Raw genomic sequence first — 14036 nt, 5'->3', positions numbered from 1 at the left:
AATAATAATAATAATAATAATAATAATAATAATAATAATAATGTAGAGGACCACACTGTCCAAGTCTATCACTAGAAAGGGACATTCACACATGTGTCAAGATTCAGGTTTTCCTAGGTGTGACGTTTTGCTGGGGAAAGTCCTGCTCTGAAATTCTTTAAGAACCTGCAACTTTGCTGGACCAGATAAAAAGCCTATTTCTCTCACCTCTGGCAATCAGATTTCTTCATAAAGGCAACATTGCTGTTCTCATCAACTGTTATTTGGAAGAAAACGGTCTGCGAACATGGTGCTGATAGCCCTCTGACCCTCTAATTTGTCTAATAATGCCCCCTCCTCTGCTTTAAGCCGTTTCCTCTTGCAATTATTCATTGATTCATTTATACCCCACTCTGGGTGGGTGGCTCCCAACCAAATATTAAAAACACAATAATTGCACCCTCGAGCTGAATATTTTCTGGATCGTTCAGATTCTCCCCCACGGAGAACTGCGGGAGGATGGGTTCACGCGCTTAGAAGAAGGTGCCTCTTGTGTCTCAGAAGGAGTCCTTGTTCTCTACTGGAGTCCCTCCTCTCAGGAATCCTGCCCACGCCAAGGAATCCTGCAGTTGTGTCCACACCCAACACGCTTGACCTTCCTCTGATAACAAGGCTTTCTAATGATCCTATCGACAGGCCTGTGGCAACTGTTACCTACGAAATACACCTCTGTCTCCCAACCTCCTCTATATGACATTTCTCCCTCCTCTATATGACATCCTTTTATGTTCAAATATAGGGAGAAAGGTTGTTTTCTGCTGCTCCAGAGAAGCAGACACAGAGCAACGGATTCAAACTATAAGAAAGAAGATTCCACCTCAACATTAGGAAGAACTTCCTGACAGTAAGAGCTGTTCGGCAGTGGAATTTGCTGCCAAGGAGTGTGGTGGAGTCTCCTTCTTTGGAGTCTTTAAGCGGAGGCTTGACAGCCATCTGTCAGGAATGCTTTGATGGTGTTTCCTGCTTGGCAGGGGGTTGGACTGGATGGCCTGTGTGGTCTCTTCCAACTCTATGTTTCTATGATTCTATTATTCTAACCCTTCCACATACTTCCAACTTACTATTATTTGAAAGGGGAGGGGAGGAGAGCCAGTGGATTTTAGAAAAAGATAAGGGGAAGGCTTCTATAACGATCCTACCTGTGGCATTTCAAACACCTTTTAACCAGTGGAGCAGGGTTTCCCAAACTTGGGTCTCTGGCTGTTTTTTTTTGGGGGGGGGACTAAAACTCCCATGATCCTCAGCAGTCAGGGATGATGGGAATTGTAGTCTAAAAAACAGCCAGAAACCCCGGTTTTGGAAATAGTGTGATATAAATTAAATTGTAAGCTTCTAGCGGGCACAGTTTCTATTATTTACGCCCCCTTTTGCTTGTGATACTTCTTGAAGAAATCTCCTGCCTCATCATAACCATCTAATACGAATTAGGTTCCACCCCATGTGAACACAATGGGAGAGTGAGGGCATCTGCCAAATTCACATAAACACACACACACACACACATTTTGACATAAGTCTTGTGGGATATACAGGGATTGGCAGAAAACAGATCTGGAACTACGGATCAGTACATTTTCAAGGATATAAACAACAACAAAGGCAAACATTTATTTAACATGAACCAGAATAAAGAATTGGCCTCACCTTCTACACCTGAGTTTTGGCTTAATCCTCTTCTGAATTGAATTACTAGAGCCCCCAATTAAGCCAAAACTCAGGTGTAGAAGGTGAGGCCAATTCTTTATTCTGGTTCATGTTAAATAAATGTTTGCTTTCCCCCGCCCCGCCCGTCCCCTTCACATTTATAATAAAATAGTAGGGATCTGCATGTTTATTTATTTTTAAGCCTTCTCTTGAACCACCCTAAATGTGACTGTGAGGAGCTGATATTGAAAGCTAATAGATCAATTTCCTATTATTATTATTATTATTATTATTATTATTATTATTATTATTATTATTATTATCCAAGGAGGGGAGAGATAAGACAGATAGCATTCAAATCAGGCTGAGGCTACAACCTTTATTAAGGTGAGGCGGGTTATTGTTTTGCTGTTTCATTTTACTTATTTACTTGTTTTTCATCGTGTATTTTGTTCTGTGAGCCGCCCTGAGATCTTATGATGGGTGGTCTTTCAAAGAAAGAAAGAAAGAAGGAAGGAAGGAAGGAAGGAAAGGAAGGAAGGAAGGAAGGAAGGAAGGAAATTATAGATGGAAGGGGGAGGAAGGAAAGAAGGAAGGAAGGAAGGAAGGAAGGAAGGAAGGAAGGAAGGAAGGAATATTAAGACTAGCTCAAGTGTCATCAAATGTCCTGCTCTCCAAAACTGTTCATTGGAGAGATGGGGTATCAATACATATCAATTCGTAGAGCATGAGACTCTTAATCTCAGGGCCATGGGTTCGAATCCCACTTCCTGCATCGCAGGGGGCTGGAATAGATTACCTACAGGCTCCTTTCAACTCTACAGTTCTATGAGTCCACGATCTAAACAAAGAAACAGTCTTAGATGTAATTAACTTTTTGGAATCCAGGGGAATCTTATGGGCAGCATCCGATAGAGTTCTCCATAACAGTGAAATACTGGCTACAGGTAGGTAGCCGTGTTGGTCTGACGTAGTCGAAACAAAATAAAAAAAATTCCTTCCAGTAGCACCTTAGAGACCAACGAAGTTTGTCATTGGTATGAGCTTTCGTGTGCATGCACACTTCTTCAGGTACACTGAAACAGAAGTCTCCAGAACCTTAAATATAGTGAGAGGGTGGGGAGGGGTATTACTCAGAAGGGTGGTGGGAATGGGTGATTGGCTGATAGATGGGGTAAACCTATGGACTAAAGACTGCAATTGGTCTTACAGGAAAAAGCAAGGGGTGAGATGGCTAAAAATAGCTTTATCATGTATAATGAGATAAGAATCCAAAGTCTCTATTCAGACCAGGTCTCTCCATGGTGAAATACTTTTGCATGCAGAAGGTCCTGGGTTCAAATCCCTGACATTTCCAGGAAGGGCTGGGAGAAATCGTTTGGCCTTAAATCCCGAAGAACCACTGCAAGTATGTGTAGACAACACTGAGCTAGATCAAGCAATGGTCTGATTCAGCTGTTGTTGTTGTTGCTGTTGTTATTTATACCCCACCCATCTGGCTGGGTTTCCCCAGCCACTCAGGGCGGCACCCCTGAGTATTAAAAACACGATAAAACATCAAACATTAAAATTTTCCCTAAACAGGGCTGCCTTCAGATGTCTTCTAAAAGTCAGGTTGTTGTTTATTTCCTTGTCATCTGATGGGAGGGCGTTCCACAGGGAGGGTGCCACCACCGAGAAGGCCCTCCGCCTGGTTCCCTGTAACCTTGCTTCTCGCAGGGAGGGAATCACCAGAAGGCCCTCGGGAAGTGGACGGGGTGGAGACGCTCCTTCAGGTCTACTGGGCGGAAACCGTTTAGGGCTTTCAAGGTCAGCACCAACCCTTTGAATTGTGCTTGGAAACGTCCTGGGAGCCAATGTAGGTTTTTCAGGACCGGTGTTATATGGTCTCGGCGGCCGTTCCCAGTCACCAGTCTACCTGCCGCATTCTGGATTATTTTCAGTTTCCGGGTCACCTTCAAAGGTAGCTCCACAGAGAGTTCATGGCAGTAGTCCAAGCGGGAGATAACCAGAGCATGCACCACTCTGGCCAGACAGTCTGCGGGCAGGGAGGGTCTCATCCTGCGTACCAGATGGAGCTGGTAGACAGCTGCCCTGGATGCAGAATTGGCCTGTGCCTCCATGGATGGCGGCTGTGAGTCCAAAATGACTCCCAGGCTGCTTCCTGTTTCCCTCCTTTGAAATCAATGGTGCTGAATTAGCGCTGCCCATTCACTCCAATGGGTCTTTAGTCAAGTCAGGTACTGTGGGTTGCATCCAGCAGTCGCTGACATGGCAAACTGAGGTCTGCTCATTTCAATGGGTCCACTTTGAGTGGAGCTGTTGTTGTTTAGTCGTTTAGTCGTGTCCGACTCTTCGTGACCCCATGGACCAGAGCACGCCAGGCACTCCTGTCTTGCACTGCCTCCCGCAGTTTGGTCAAACTCATGTTCGTAGCTTCGAGAACACGAGCTACTGGCCCATTATAACCCTTTGTCCTACATGGGAGCAGGCCCATTATATCCCAGAAGGCTTCCTTTAAAATATATGGGATTCCAAAGTGGTTTGCTTGAGCTGAATCATACTTGAACCCCCTCCCAACCCCAACCCCCATGCACACACACAACTGACTACATTAGCACTGCAATACATTAGCAATGGTCTCTATAGATTTTAGCTCCGTGGAATTTTTTACATAGGTGGCATTTTTGCTGATGTTATTATCTGCTTTTATCTTCCTGAGTTTATAATGTTTTAACAACTACCTCTTGTTGTTCTAATGCTGCTCTGTTTTATATTTCAATATCCTATGGCTTTAAAAACAACAGCAGCAACTCGTTGTCAGCTGTTTGGATCATCTTTCAGGTCTCAAGGGCAGTATGCATTATTATGTTTATGTTCCCAGCTAAATCATACTGTTAAAAAATTTAAACACATTTATTCTAAAGTTACATCATACTCATAGCAGAACCATTGAAAGCAATAGTCTAACCCGCGGGTCCACTCCAAGCATGACTTATTACATTGAAATTGACTTAATACATCAGCCTGCAGGATAGCTCAGTCGGTAGAGCATGGGTAGGCAAAATAAGGCCCAGGGGCTGGATCTGGCCCAATCGCCTTCTAAATCTGGCCCACGAATGGTCCAGGAATCAGCATGTTTTTACATGAGCAGAATGTGTCCTTTTGTGTGTGTGTGTGTGTGTTGAATATATGCTACATGGTGATTTATGGACCTAATAGGTATCTAAAGCCATTTGCACATCACAAAACGTGTTTTATCAAAGTCATTGTTGAACTGAAATACAATCAAGAAGAAGCATATTAATAGTGAGATACAATTAAGAAGAAGTATATTGGGGGGGAGAGCAAGAGAGTGGGGCCCTAAGCTATAGCTTGTTTAGCTTATACGTAAATCCGGAGTTGGTTCCAGCTGTTTCACTCTATCCATCTCTACCCACCCTGCTCCCCGCTCACCACAGTGGCTGGTGGCCAGAGACGATGGGATCCGGGGTTCAGAAACTTCTAGAATCCACAGGTTCCCGCCTAGCCTTGCTTTATATAAGAAGTGACTTCTGTGGGATGTGAAACTCAAGAGCAGTCAAGTACAACATCCCTAGAGTGGACATAGAAGGGGATGTCTGGACCAGCCAGTCGGAACTTCCTGTTTCTCCTGGGCTGGGACAGACTTCCTCTGCATGTGACTAGAGGTGGGCGTGGCCTCACCTGTGCAGGTAACAAAAGCATAGGGCTGCCCACCACCTCTCTCTCTGACTACATTTCATTGAGGAAGCAATATCTGCTTAGCCTAAGATGCCCTCTTGGCTTCCAGTCAAGAGAGGACAAAGGATCTATCTCCTTATGGGATAGTTCCCAAATGTATGTAACTTTTTCTAAGCTAAGTCTGCCTTCTGGGATCCTGTTGTGAACAGAATGATGTGAGTAAACTCTTTTTATACTTTTATAGAAGACTGTGTCGTGTCTTATCTTTTAGGAAGGGAATAAAGGGGGAAATACCAGGACAGTTATTACAGAGGCTTTAGCGAGCCTGAGCAACGCGCCCGCTGTGTAACTTTAAAAAGGGGAAGGTAACTCTGCTAAGTTGTGGAACTTGTTAGCACAAGTTGGAATAGGATATAATCAAATACCTGCATCCCTGAACATTCCCACAACTTCACCTCCTACTTTATGCGACAGCTGGAGGAATGACTCTGTTTAAGGAGAGGCATTGTGTCCTGAGAGAGGGGGTTGCCTCTTCAGAACAGGGATGGGGGGGGGGAGAATCCGTGGGTACCCCCTCCTGATTATTCATAGAACCATAAAATTATAGAACTCCAATTATGGCTCCAATGGCCATCGCCCAACCCCCTGAAATGATCAGTCGGTAGAGCCTGAAACTCGTAATCTCCCTTTAAAAAATCATTTTTATTAATTCCCCAACTTATTCCAGAACATGATAGCATTTTTCCTACCCCATAAAGTTCCCACTCCCTCCTTTCCTGTTTGTTTTTTTACACTGTTTTATTAGCTGTTTTACAACATATACTGTATATTGTTGTTGTTGCTGCTTTACAGCATGTAAGTTTATTATTATTATTATTATTATTATTATTATTATTATTATTATTATTATTATACTTTATATACTGCCCTATACCTGGTGGGGTCTCAAGGCGGTTCACAGAATAAAATCAAGATATATAAAACCACAAAATACATAATCAAAATAAAAATATGTTTTCGCCCTCTTAACTCCAGGGTCGTTTGATTCTCTCACTAATCCACTGCTTATATCTCAAATCCTGCCAGCAACTTCATGTATAGGTGACAGGAGAACCCATCAGCGGTCTCCAATCCTCCTCGTCATCTCAGGGCCGCGGCTTCGAGTCCCGCATTGGGCGACAAATTCCTGCAATTTGCAAGGGGGTTGGACTAGATGCCCCTCGGGGGTCCCTTCCAACTCCCGCCACCCTGTGATTCTGTGATAATCGCTGGCGGGAGATGGCGCATTACCCAACTCCCAACAGCTCCGCAACTTCTGGTCTGGAGGGGCGCAGGTTGTCTATCACCCAACTCCAACATTGGACACATAGCTGCCAAGTTTTCCCTTTTCTCGCGAGGAAGCCTATTCAGCATAAGGGAAAATCCCTTTAAAAAAGGGATAACTTGGCAGCTATGATTGGACAACACTTGAGGGAAATGACTCGCAGTGTCTTGGATATGCATGTGTGTGTTTTCGATTCATGGGCAGCCGTAGTGGCTGCATAATGCAGCCCCCCCCCCCATCAAGCAAATAAATAAAAACACTTAACTAATCGACCGATTGCGTTGCAGGCAACTCGGTTCTGCATGCCCCGCCCCCGCCCCTCACAACATAAATCCCAGAAATCAGAGAAGGCCTATGGAAATCGACGGACCTAAATTTGTCACGTGTAGCAATAACACTGCCCTGAGGCTGCGTGAGCGCAGAAGCACGTTCGGATGGCCCTCTTGCCATCGAGGAATCCTGGGAACTGTAGTTTTTGCTAAGGGTCCCTGGGAATGGTAACTCTGCAGCGGCCAGAAATCTTTGGCTGCGTTTTGAAATGTGCTTTAAAAGGCACATTGCGGGGGGGGGGGCTAAGTCTGGTGAGCATTGGGTGCACAACCCAGAAACTGGATTATGGCATATCTGCAAAAAGTATTCTCACACCCTGCTCTTCAGACGTTGTTCTCTCGCTGTGCTAGAAAATGCGTGTATTCTTCGCGGTTATCTGGCGTTTGACCTCCCCATGAATTTACTACTGCATTGTACAGCGATTCCCTTTATATACGGTATATTCGAGGTCTTTCTAGTTGCCACAAAAGGTTTGCTCTTTATATATGTAAATTACGATAGAAAACTAAAAATGGTTCTTTCATCTCAGGCGAACGAGAATGAACCAGGCAGTAGCCAGGAAAGGAAAACGGGCGCTTCCTGGACTCATTAAACCACAACACACACGCTCATTATCTGCGGAACTCACCGCCAAATATGATGTTGGACTAATCGGGAGAGGCGAGAGAGCAAAGTCACGGAGGAGAGCAAAGGCTAAAAAGATGGAACCTCCCCCTTCAACGGCAGTCTAACTTTGAACACAATATTCCAGGGATAATAAAAGAGAGAGACTGGGGTCTATTCCTTTCGTGCGCTTTCCAGATACACCTGTTGGCAACGGGGGAGGGGGCGTTGGACTTCGGTCTGTTTGGGCGCTTCCCAATTTCACTGAGTAAATAACAGGTAGCAAATGAAGTAATCTCTCTTCTCCCCACGCTCACCCCTGCTATTTTAAATTAAAACAAACAAACACTGGATTGTGCGTAGGATCAAGTTCTGTGTAAACGGAGTCGTTCCGGTGCGTATAATTTTTCCGAAAGTAGCGCGTTAGTAGGTGGCTAACAATATTTTCATCAGAAAGCCTTGAAGGGCTGTGTTGTGTGTGTGTGTGTGTTTTTCGCGCGTGATTTCATTCACACAGAACCCTCTCCGAATCCGAATTAAGCCGGATTGGACAGGAAACAGAACCCTAAACTTTACCCACAAAAGGGTCTGTTTACTAGGCTGGCCTCTCTCTCCCTATCTGAGCCGCGTTGCCTCGGTTATAGATAATTGATCTCCGCCGCCATTTGTAAAATGAAGGAGCTATATACTATCGATCTGCCTGCAAGGGAGAGAGGGGGAAAGGAGGGGGTCGAGTAGGCGATGGAGGGGGGGAGAGGTCACTGAGATCAGCTGATTTTGACCTATTCAGCAACATCCAAGCCTGGGAATAGGGGGTTGGGATAATAAAACTGGCTCCATCTTTCCTCTCATATGCATATGAGTTTAGGAAGAGACAGGTGGAGGGAGGTCGAGGAAGGAGAGATTGAGAAAGGAGGGAGGGAGGAGAAGAGAAATCGAGGGTGGAAGGAAATAATGAAATATGGACAGGGACAAAGGAGGATTAAAAGCAGCAGGAAGGAAAAGTAAACTTGTAAAGAAATATGGGTGGGAGACACAGGAGGGTGGGGAACGTGTTCTTGTGCCGGTGTCCTGCTCTCAGATGTCCCCTAATAGTCATCTGGGCTGGCCATTGAATGCCACTGGCCTGATCCGGCAGAACTCTTACTGTGTTCTTCAGGCCTGTCAGTGAAGGGGGCCACCGCGTCTAAACGGGCGCACGCGTGCCAGTGTTCACTGGCGATGCCATTGTAGGTTTTGCGGACTACCATCAATCAATCATTCAATCAGTCAGTCAGTCAGTCAGTCAAACTATGGCTGTCCTCCCAGACCTTCCCTGGTCGGAAAAATGCATCTGACCAGCGTTGGAAACAGAACACTGGGGGAAAATAATGGGTTTCTGGGGCTGACTGTGTCTTGGGATGCGGTGCGACCAAACCACCCATTTATTTCTTCTGAAGTCACGGGTGGAAACTCCACACAGGTGTGCGGTACAGAGATAGCCCCCCCCCCAAGCAGGGGTGTCCCCTCACCTCTGGGCTCATTGGCAAACCTTGCAAGGCACTTAAATTCCCCCACGTCCCTCCACGCCTATTGCTAAGCGTCCCTTAGGGCACCGATTCGGCTCGCCTCTCTAACCACATGCACACGAAAGCTCATACCAGAATAAAAACTTAGTTGGTCTTTAAGGTGCTACTGAATGAATTTTTTTAATTTGTTTCGACTCAGACCAACATGGCTGCCTACCTGTAACCACAGATATTGAGACAGATTTCCCCCTATCTCCATCTTTGAAGCTATCAATGTTTGATTCCTTGTTTGTTTTTTAAGAAAATGATGATTCCAGAATCAGCAAAGTGTCCAGCATTTAATCCATCCATGCATTTATTTATTTTTAAACCCTCGCTTTTTAGAAAGGCACATTATTATCCTTTCCCCCGCGACAGAGACCCTATTGTTTATTAAGCAAAGGAGTAACGGCTACTATTGGCTGAAATGATTTGGCTAAATTCTACTCAGAGTAGCCGGTAGACCCATTGACTTGTCTGAGGCTGACTTCCTCTTCTCCCTCCATTTCAATGGGTTTGCTCTGCCCCAGGCACCAGTTACTGAAGGAAAGGGGTGTCAAAATTGTCTTTTTTAAAAAATTAAATTTTCATTTTCTCATTTTTTTTTAAAAAAACCCTAAATCTTTACATAATCAATCTGCATTTCCCTCGACTTTCCTCCCCTCCTTTCTGCGGTTACTTAGTTTATATCAGATGGGTGGCATACAATTATTATTATTATTATTATTATTAATTCGGTTCAAGACTGTTTGCTAATTTCCCCTTTGTATTCCCTTTTCATTATTTCTTACTTCACTTGTTTATGTCGATCCTGCTAATGTTTTAAGTTGTTTACATCTTCAAATAGCCAGTAAATCCCTCCCCCCCCCATTCTGATTTTTAAAAGTCTCTCTTCTTGGTTTCTTATTTCTTCCAGTAAGTTTCGCAATTTCTGCATACTCCATCAAGAAAAATTGCCTATAGGTTGGCTCAAACTGAAATGCACGGAGGTAAAGATTTTAGGCCCATCGATTTCAAGAGGTCCTACTTTTAGTATAATTTAGTTGGAGCTGACATTCGTTATTCATGTCCCTTGCTTTCATAGGGTCTACTCTGAGCAGGGCGCAACACTATATATTATTATTCGCATGCCATATATATATAATATTAAAATCGTCTAAAAGGAAACGGCGTTTTAAAGACACCACACACGCACACATTTTTCTTTACACCCATTGATCAGCGAAAATCTGCTGTGAACGAAACGCAGTTGCCAAGTTGTCAAGACCGTGTATAATCTGTCCACGCGCGCGCACACGATTGACAAGGGTACAACCAGACAGGGAGATACTACGGGCGAGCAATGGGAAATTATGTTTCGGGATTCATTTATTAATATGGCCAGTTAAAGGATCAATCTGTTTAAAAGCGAACTTTCGGCTGGCGAAAGATGGATAGATAGAATAAACGTTCAGATGGATAAGGGAAATGAGAGAAGGCGAAAATGAGTAAGGCGGAGGAGAATTCCCTCTCTGTAGGTTAAGCGTGTTCATTCATTTGACCATTATTAATATTAATATCAATTATGTTTTTAATATTCTGTTGGGAGCAGCCCAGATTGGCTGGGGCAATTAGTCAGATGGGCGTTATTATTATTATTATTATTATTATTATTATTATTATTATTATTATTATTCCCAGCCCATTTGGCTGGGTTTCCCCAGCCTCTCTGGGCGGCTTACAGCATACTGTATAAAAATATAGTAAAACATCAAGCATAAAAAACTTTCCTATACTGGGCTGCCTTCAGATGTTTTATTATTATTATTATTATTATTATTATTATTATTATTATTATTATTATTATTATTATTATTACCTGCCCGTCAGCAGGTCCCATTCATATACATATATAGCGGATCACAACTGAGTAGTGTAAATATGCGCATTCAACTGCATTCGATCCCTGAGGCAATTGCATATTTTAGACTTTGCAAGTTCCTTGCAGGCAGAGACCCGCGCGTCCTCTCTCGCCCCCGCCCTTTCTTTTTTTCATTTCCTCTTGATCCCTCTGGATCCTGAAACGGCCTATTCCCCCATCCGTCTGTGGGCATCGCAGCACGAACGGAATCGCGCGCGCGCCTGGCGCGCCATAAAGTGCCTCAGCCCTGCTCAGAGACTCACTGAGAGACGAGCGGACCCCCTGCATTTCTGTAGGTTTTGCCTTCAACGGTTACGCACTGCTCAGAGTAGACTCATGGAAACGGGTAGGCGCGGCTAGCTTGGGCCTTGGTTCGTTTCAGTGGGTATCCTTCTGAGCAAGACTTTGCTCAAAGTGGCCTACGTGGTTTTCTCTCCCGCCTCATTTAATCCTCAACAACAACCCCATGAGGTAGGACGGAGGGGACTCGGTGTCCTAAAACGTATGGATGGATGGACCGACGCGTGTTTCTCTTTCTGTGTGTGTGTGTCACTCTAACCGAAGTAGAAAACGGATCGTGCTTCGCTAGCACCCGGGTTCTGCTCTTGCGCACGTCGGAACGCTGTGCCTGCGTGTTTAACACGTGGCTCACACCAGGCATTAGCACCATCATCAATTCTGGGATAAAATATTCAGGGCTGTAGCTAAATCAGAGGAGGGACGTTGAAATGAGCGCTGCGCACCCAAGTTGGTCGTGCCCTTTCCATTCCAACCGGTCTGTTCCGAGCAGGGATGAATAAAGGAAGCTCCCGCGCTCTCTTGCCCCGGGTGTAAGGCCCATTCAACCCAAGTGGGCTTACTCCTGAGGCGGCAGAGACCCTAGGGCGCTGCAATTCTCCCCAGATGCTCCCTGCGATTCTCCCCAGATGCAGCCAGCGATCAGGACGATTCATAGACAGAAAGGAGAGAGGAATAGGCCACAATGTATATTATGCAGAAAAGCGGGGGTGGCGGGGGGGGGGGAAGAAGCCCAAGACTGAATAAACATCGATCGTGCGTTTTGGCCTTGCGCATCTCCCCCCCCCCATTTCCCTGGAACGCCGTCGCTCCCTTTTTCGACACGCGGCAACGGGCAGGGATGGAACGTGTGAAAAGACCCAAGCCCCTACCCTGGAAAGCGTCGCAAATTGAGGCGATAAAAAAGTTATGCCGTCAAGAGGGGATGGGCGGGGGGTGGGGTGGTGTCATCTCTGCCGGAGCTCATCCTCACACACGCCCGCCACTTTCCCTGAGGCTCGGGACCGCGAATCAGCATACACGCATCCTGACCCACACACCTGTAAATCATCCTCCAGCCTCTTTTCTTGTAGGGGCAGGGGTTCCTGTCTCATTCCTTTCGCAAGCACACCCCTCCCGCTCCCCAATGATTCCTCTGGTTTCCCCTAGAAGACCCCCTTCTCTTCTTTCTCTCTCACCCTCCCGCCTATGACATTCCCCGCGTCCGCTCCGCAGGGTTCAGACGACCGTTTCCCTCTTCCAGAGGCGCGCGTCCAGGCGGCCAAGTGTGTGCATGTGTGTGCGCTTGTAATGCGTGTGAAATTTACAGCTGTTTTTTTGCTCCCACCCTCCACCCCGCAGCCCTCTCCAGACCCCAACACGCAGCACCCAGGCTTCTAGTCCCTAGCGCGAAGCCACCTTACCCGCCAGCCTCAAGGCAGACATCCTCTGGAACTCGGGTTCCTGCAGCCACTTCCACATCCTTCGGAAGGTCTCGCGCCCGGACTTCAGCTTACTCCACGGCTTGGGGTTCCTCAAGAGGTCGGAGAGGGTGCCCTGCGAGCGACACAGGATCCGCTGGGCGAATATGGCCTGCGGGATGCTGTAGCGCTTCAGCTCGGCGGTGATCCGCTGGGCCACTTCCTTGGTGTTGATTTCCTCCACCTGCCCGGAGCCCCCGGCTTGCGAGCCCGACGCGGACGAAGCTTGCCTCTCCCGCTCGCCCAGCAGGGCGCCGTTGGCTTGCCCGTGGGGGTGCCCTCCGTGGGGGTGCATGCCGTTGAGGGAGGGCATCATGCCGGAGCCCGGAGCCCCTAGACCCCGCGCCAGGTGTTCCTCGCTCCTGGAAAGCATGTGAGGGTCGAAGCCGTTGGGGGACAGCAACTTGTCTCCGGCCAGGTGGGCGCCGGGCCCGTAGGGGGCCAGCGACTGCTGCCCGTTGTGTAGACTCAGGCCGTTGGAGAGGGGCGACAGGGCCTGCCCCATGGAGGGCATGTCCTTCGGGTAGTGGCCGTACAGGTTCCCCATGGAGGCGGCCAAGCTGCGCTCCTCGCGCATGAGGGTGAAGCTGCCGCTGACGCTCCCGGACAGCCGCTGGTGGTGCGGCGGGTGGTGCGGGTGGTGGTGCGGGTGGTGGTGAGGGTGGTGATGGTGGTGGAACTTCTCGGAGACGGTGGAGATGGGCGGCAGGTGCTGCAGAGGCGTCAGGGTCGTGTAGGTGCTCATCCCCGACGGCGACTCGCAAGCCATGCTCATGGCAGGGTGGAGCGGCCCGCCCAGGGTGTGCTCCGGCCGGTAGTCTCCCGCCCCGTCGAGGATGGACGCCATGCTGGAGACCATGGCTGGCCGGCCGTGCGAGGAGACGAGGTTGCGGTGCGCCGACGGGGGAGGAGGCGGAGGGGGAGGCGGCGGGGGAGGCGGAGGCTGCCTGGCGTGCGCCCCGGCGGGGCTCAACAGCTCCCCGGCCTGGTGGAGGTTGCCGAGCCCGTCGAGGCTCAACTCCATCGCTCGCTCGCTCTCCCCCTGCCAGGCGATCCTTCCTCCCCCCTCCCCCTCCCCCCCCTCCTCCTGGATCTCCGCCTCCTCCTCCCTCCTCCTCCCACCCCCCTCCTGCGTCCCCCGCCGCCTTAATCCAGATCCATCTCAGGAGATCTCCATCCGGATCTCTTCT

At 47.6% G+C, this 14036-nt stretch overlaps 1 protein-coding gene across 1 annotated transcript in view; it reads right to left on the bottom strand.

Moving 5' to 3' along the window:
• The window catches only part of ONECUT3 (one cut homeobox 3), a 77614-nt gene extending 63744 nt beyond the window's left edge, over nt 1–13870 (bottom strand). Inside the window, exon 1 of the mRNA XM_035119273.2 lies at nt 12790–13870. Within this exon, the coding sequence (XP_034975164.1) occupies nt 12790–13870 (1081 nt within the window). The remainder of the gene's footprint in view (nt 1–12789) is intronic.
• Nucleotides 13871–14036: the final 166 nt, after the last annotated feature.

The sequence above is a fragment of the Zootoca vivipara genome, chromosome 6 (genome assembly GCF_963506605.1).
Source record: "Zootoca vivipara chromosome 6, rZooViv1.1, whole genome shotgun sequence".
Lineage (NCBI taxonomy): Eukaryota > Metazoa > Chordata > Lepidosauria > Squamata > Lacertidae > Zootoca > Zootoca vivipara.
Note: the sequence above shows the minus strand (reverse complement) of the source record. Positions and strands in the feature narration are given on the sequence as shown.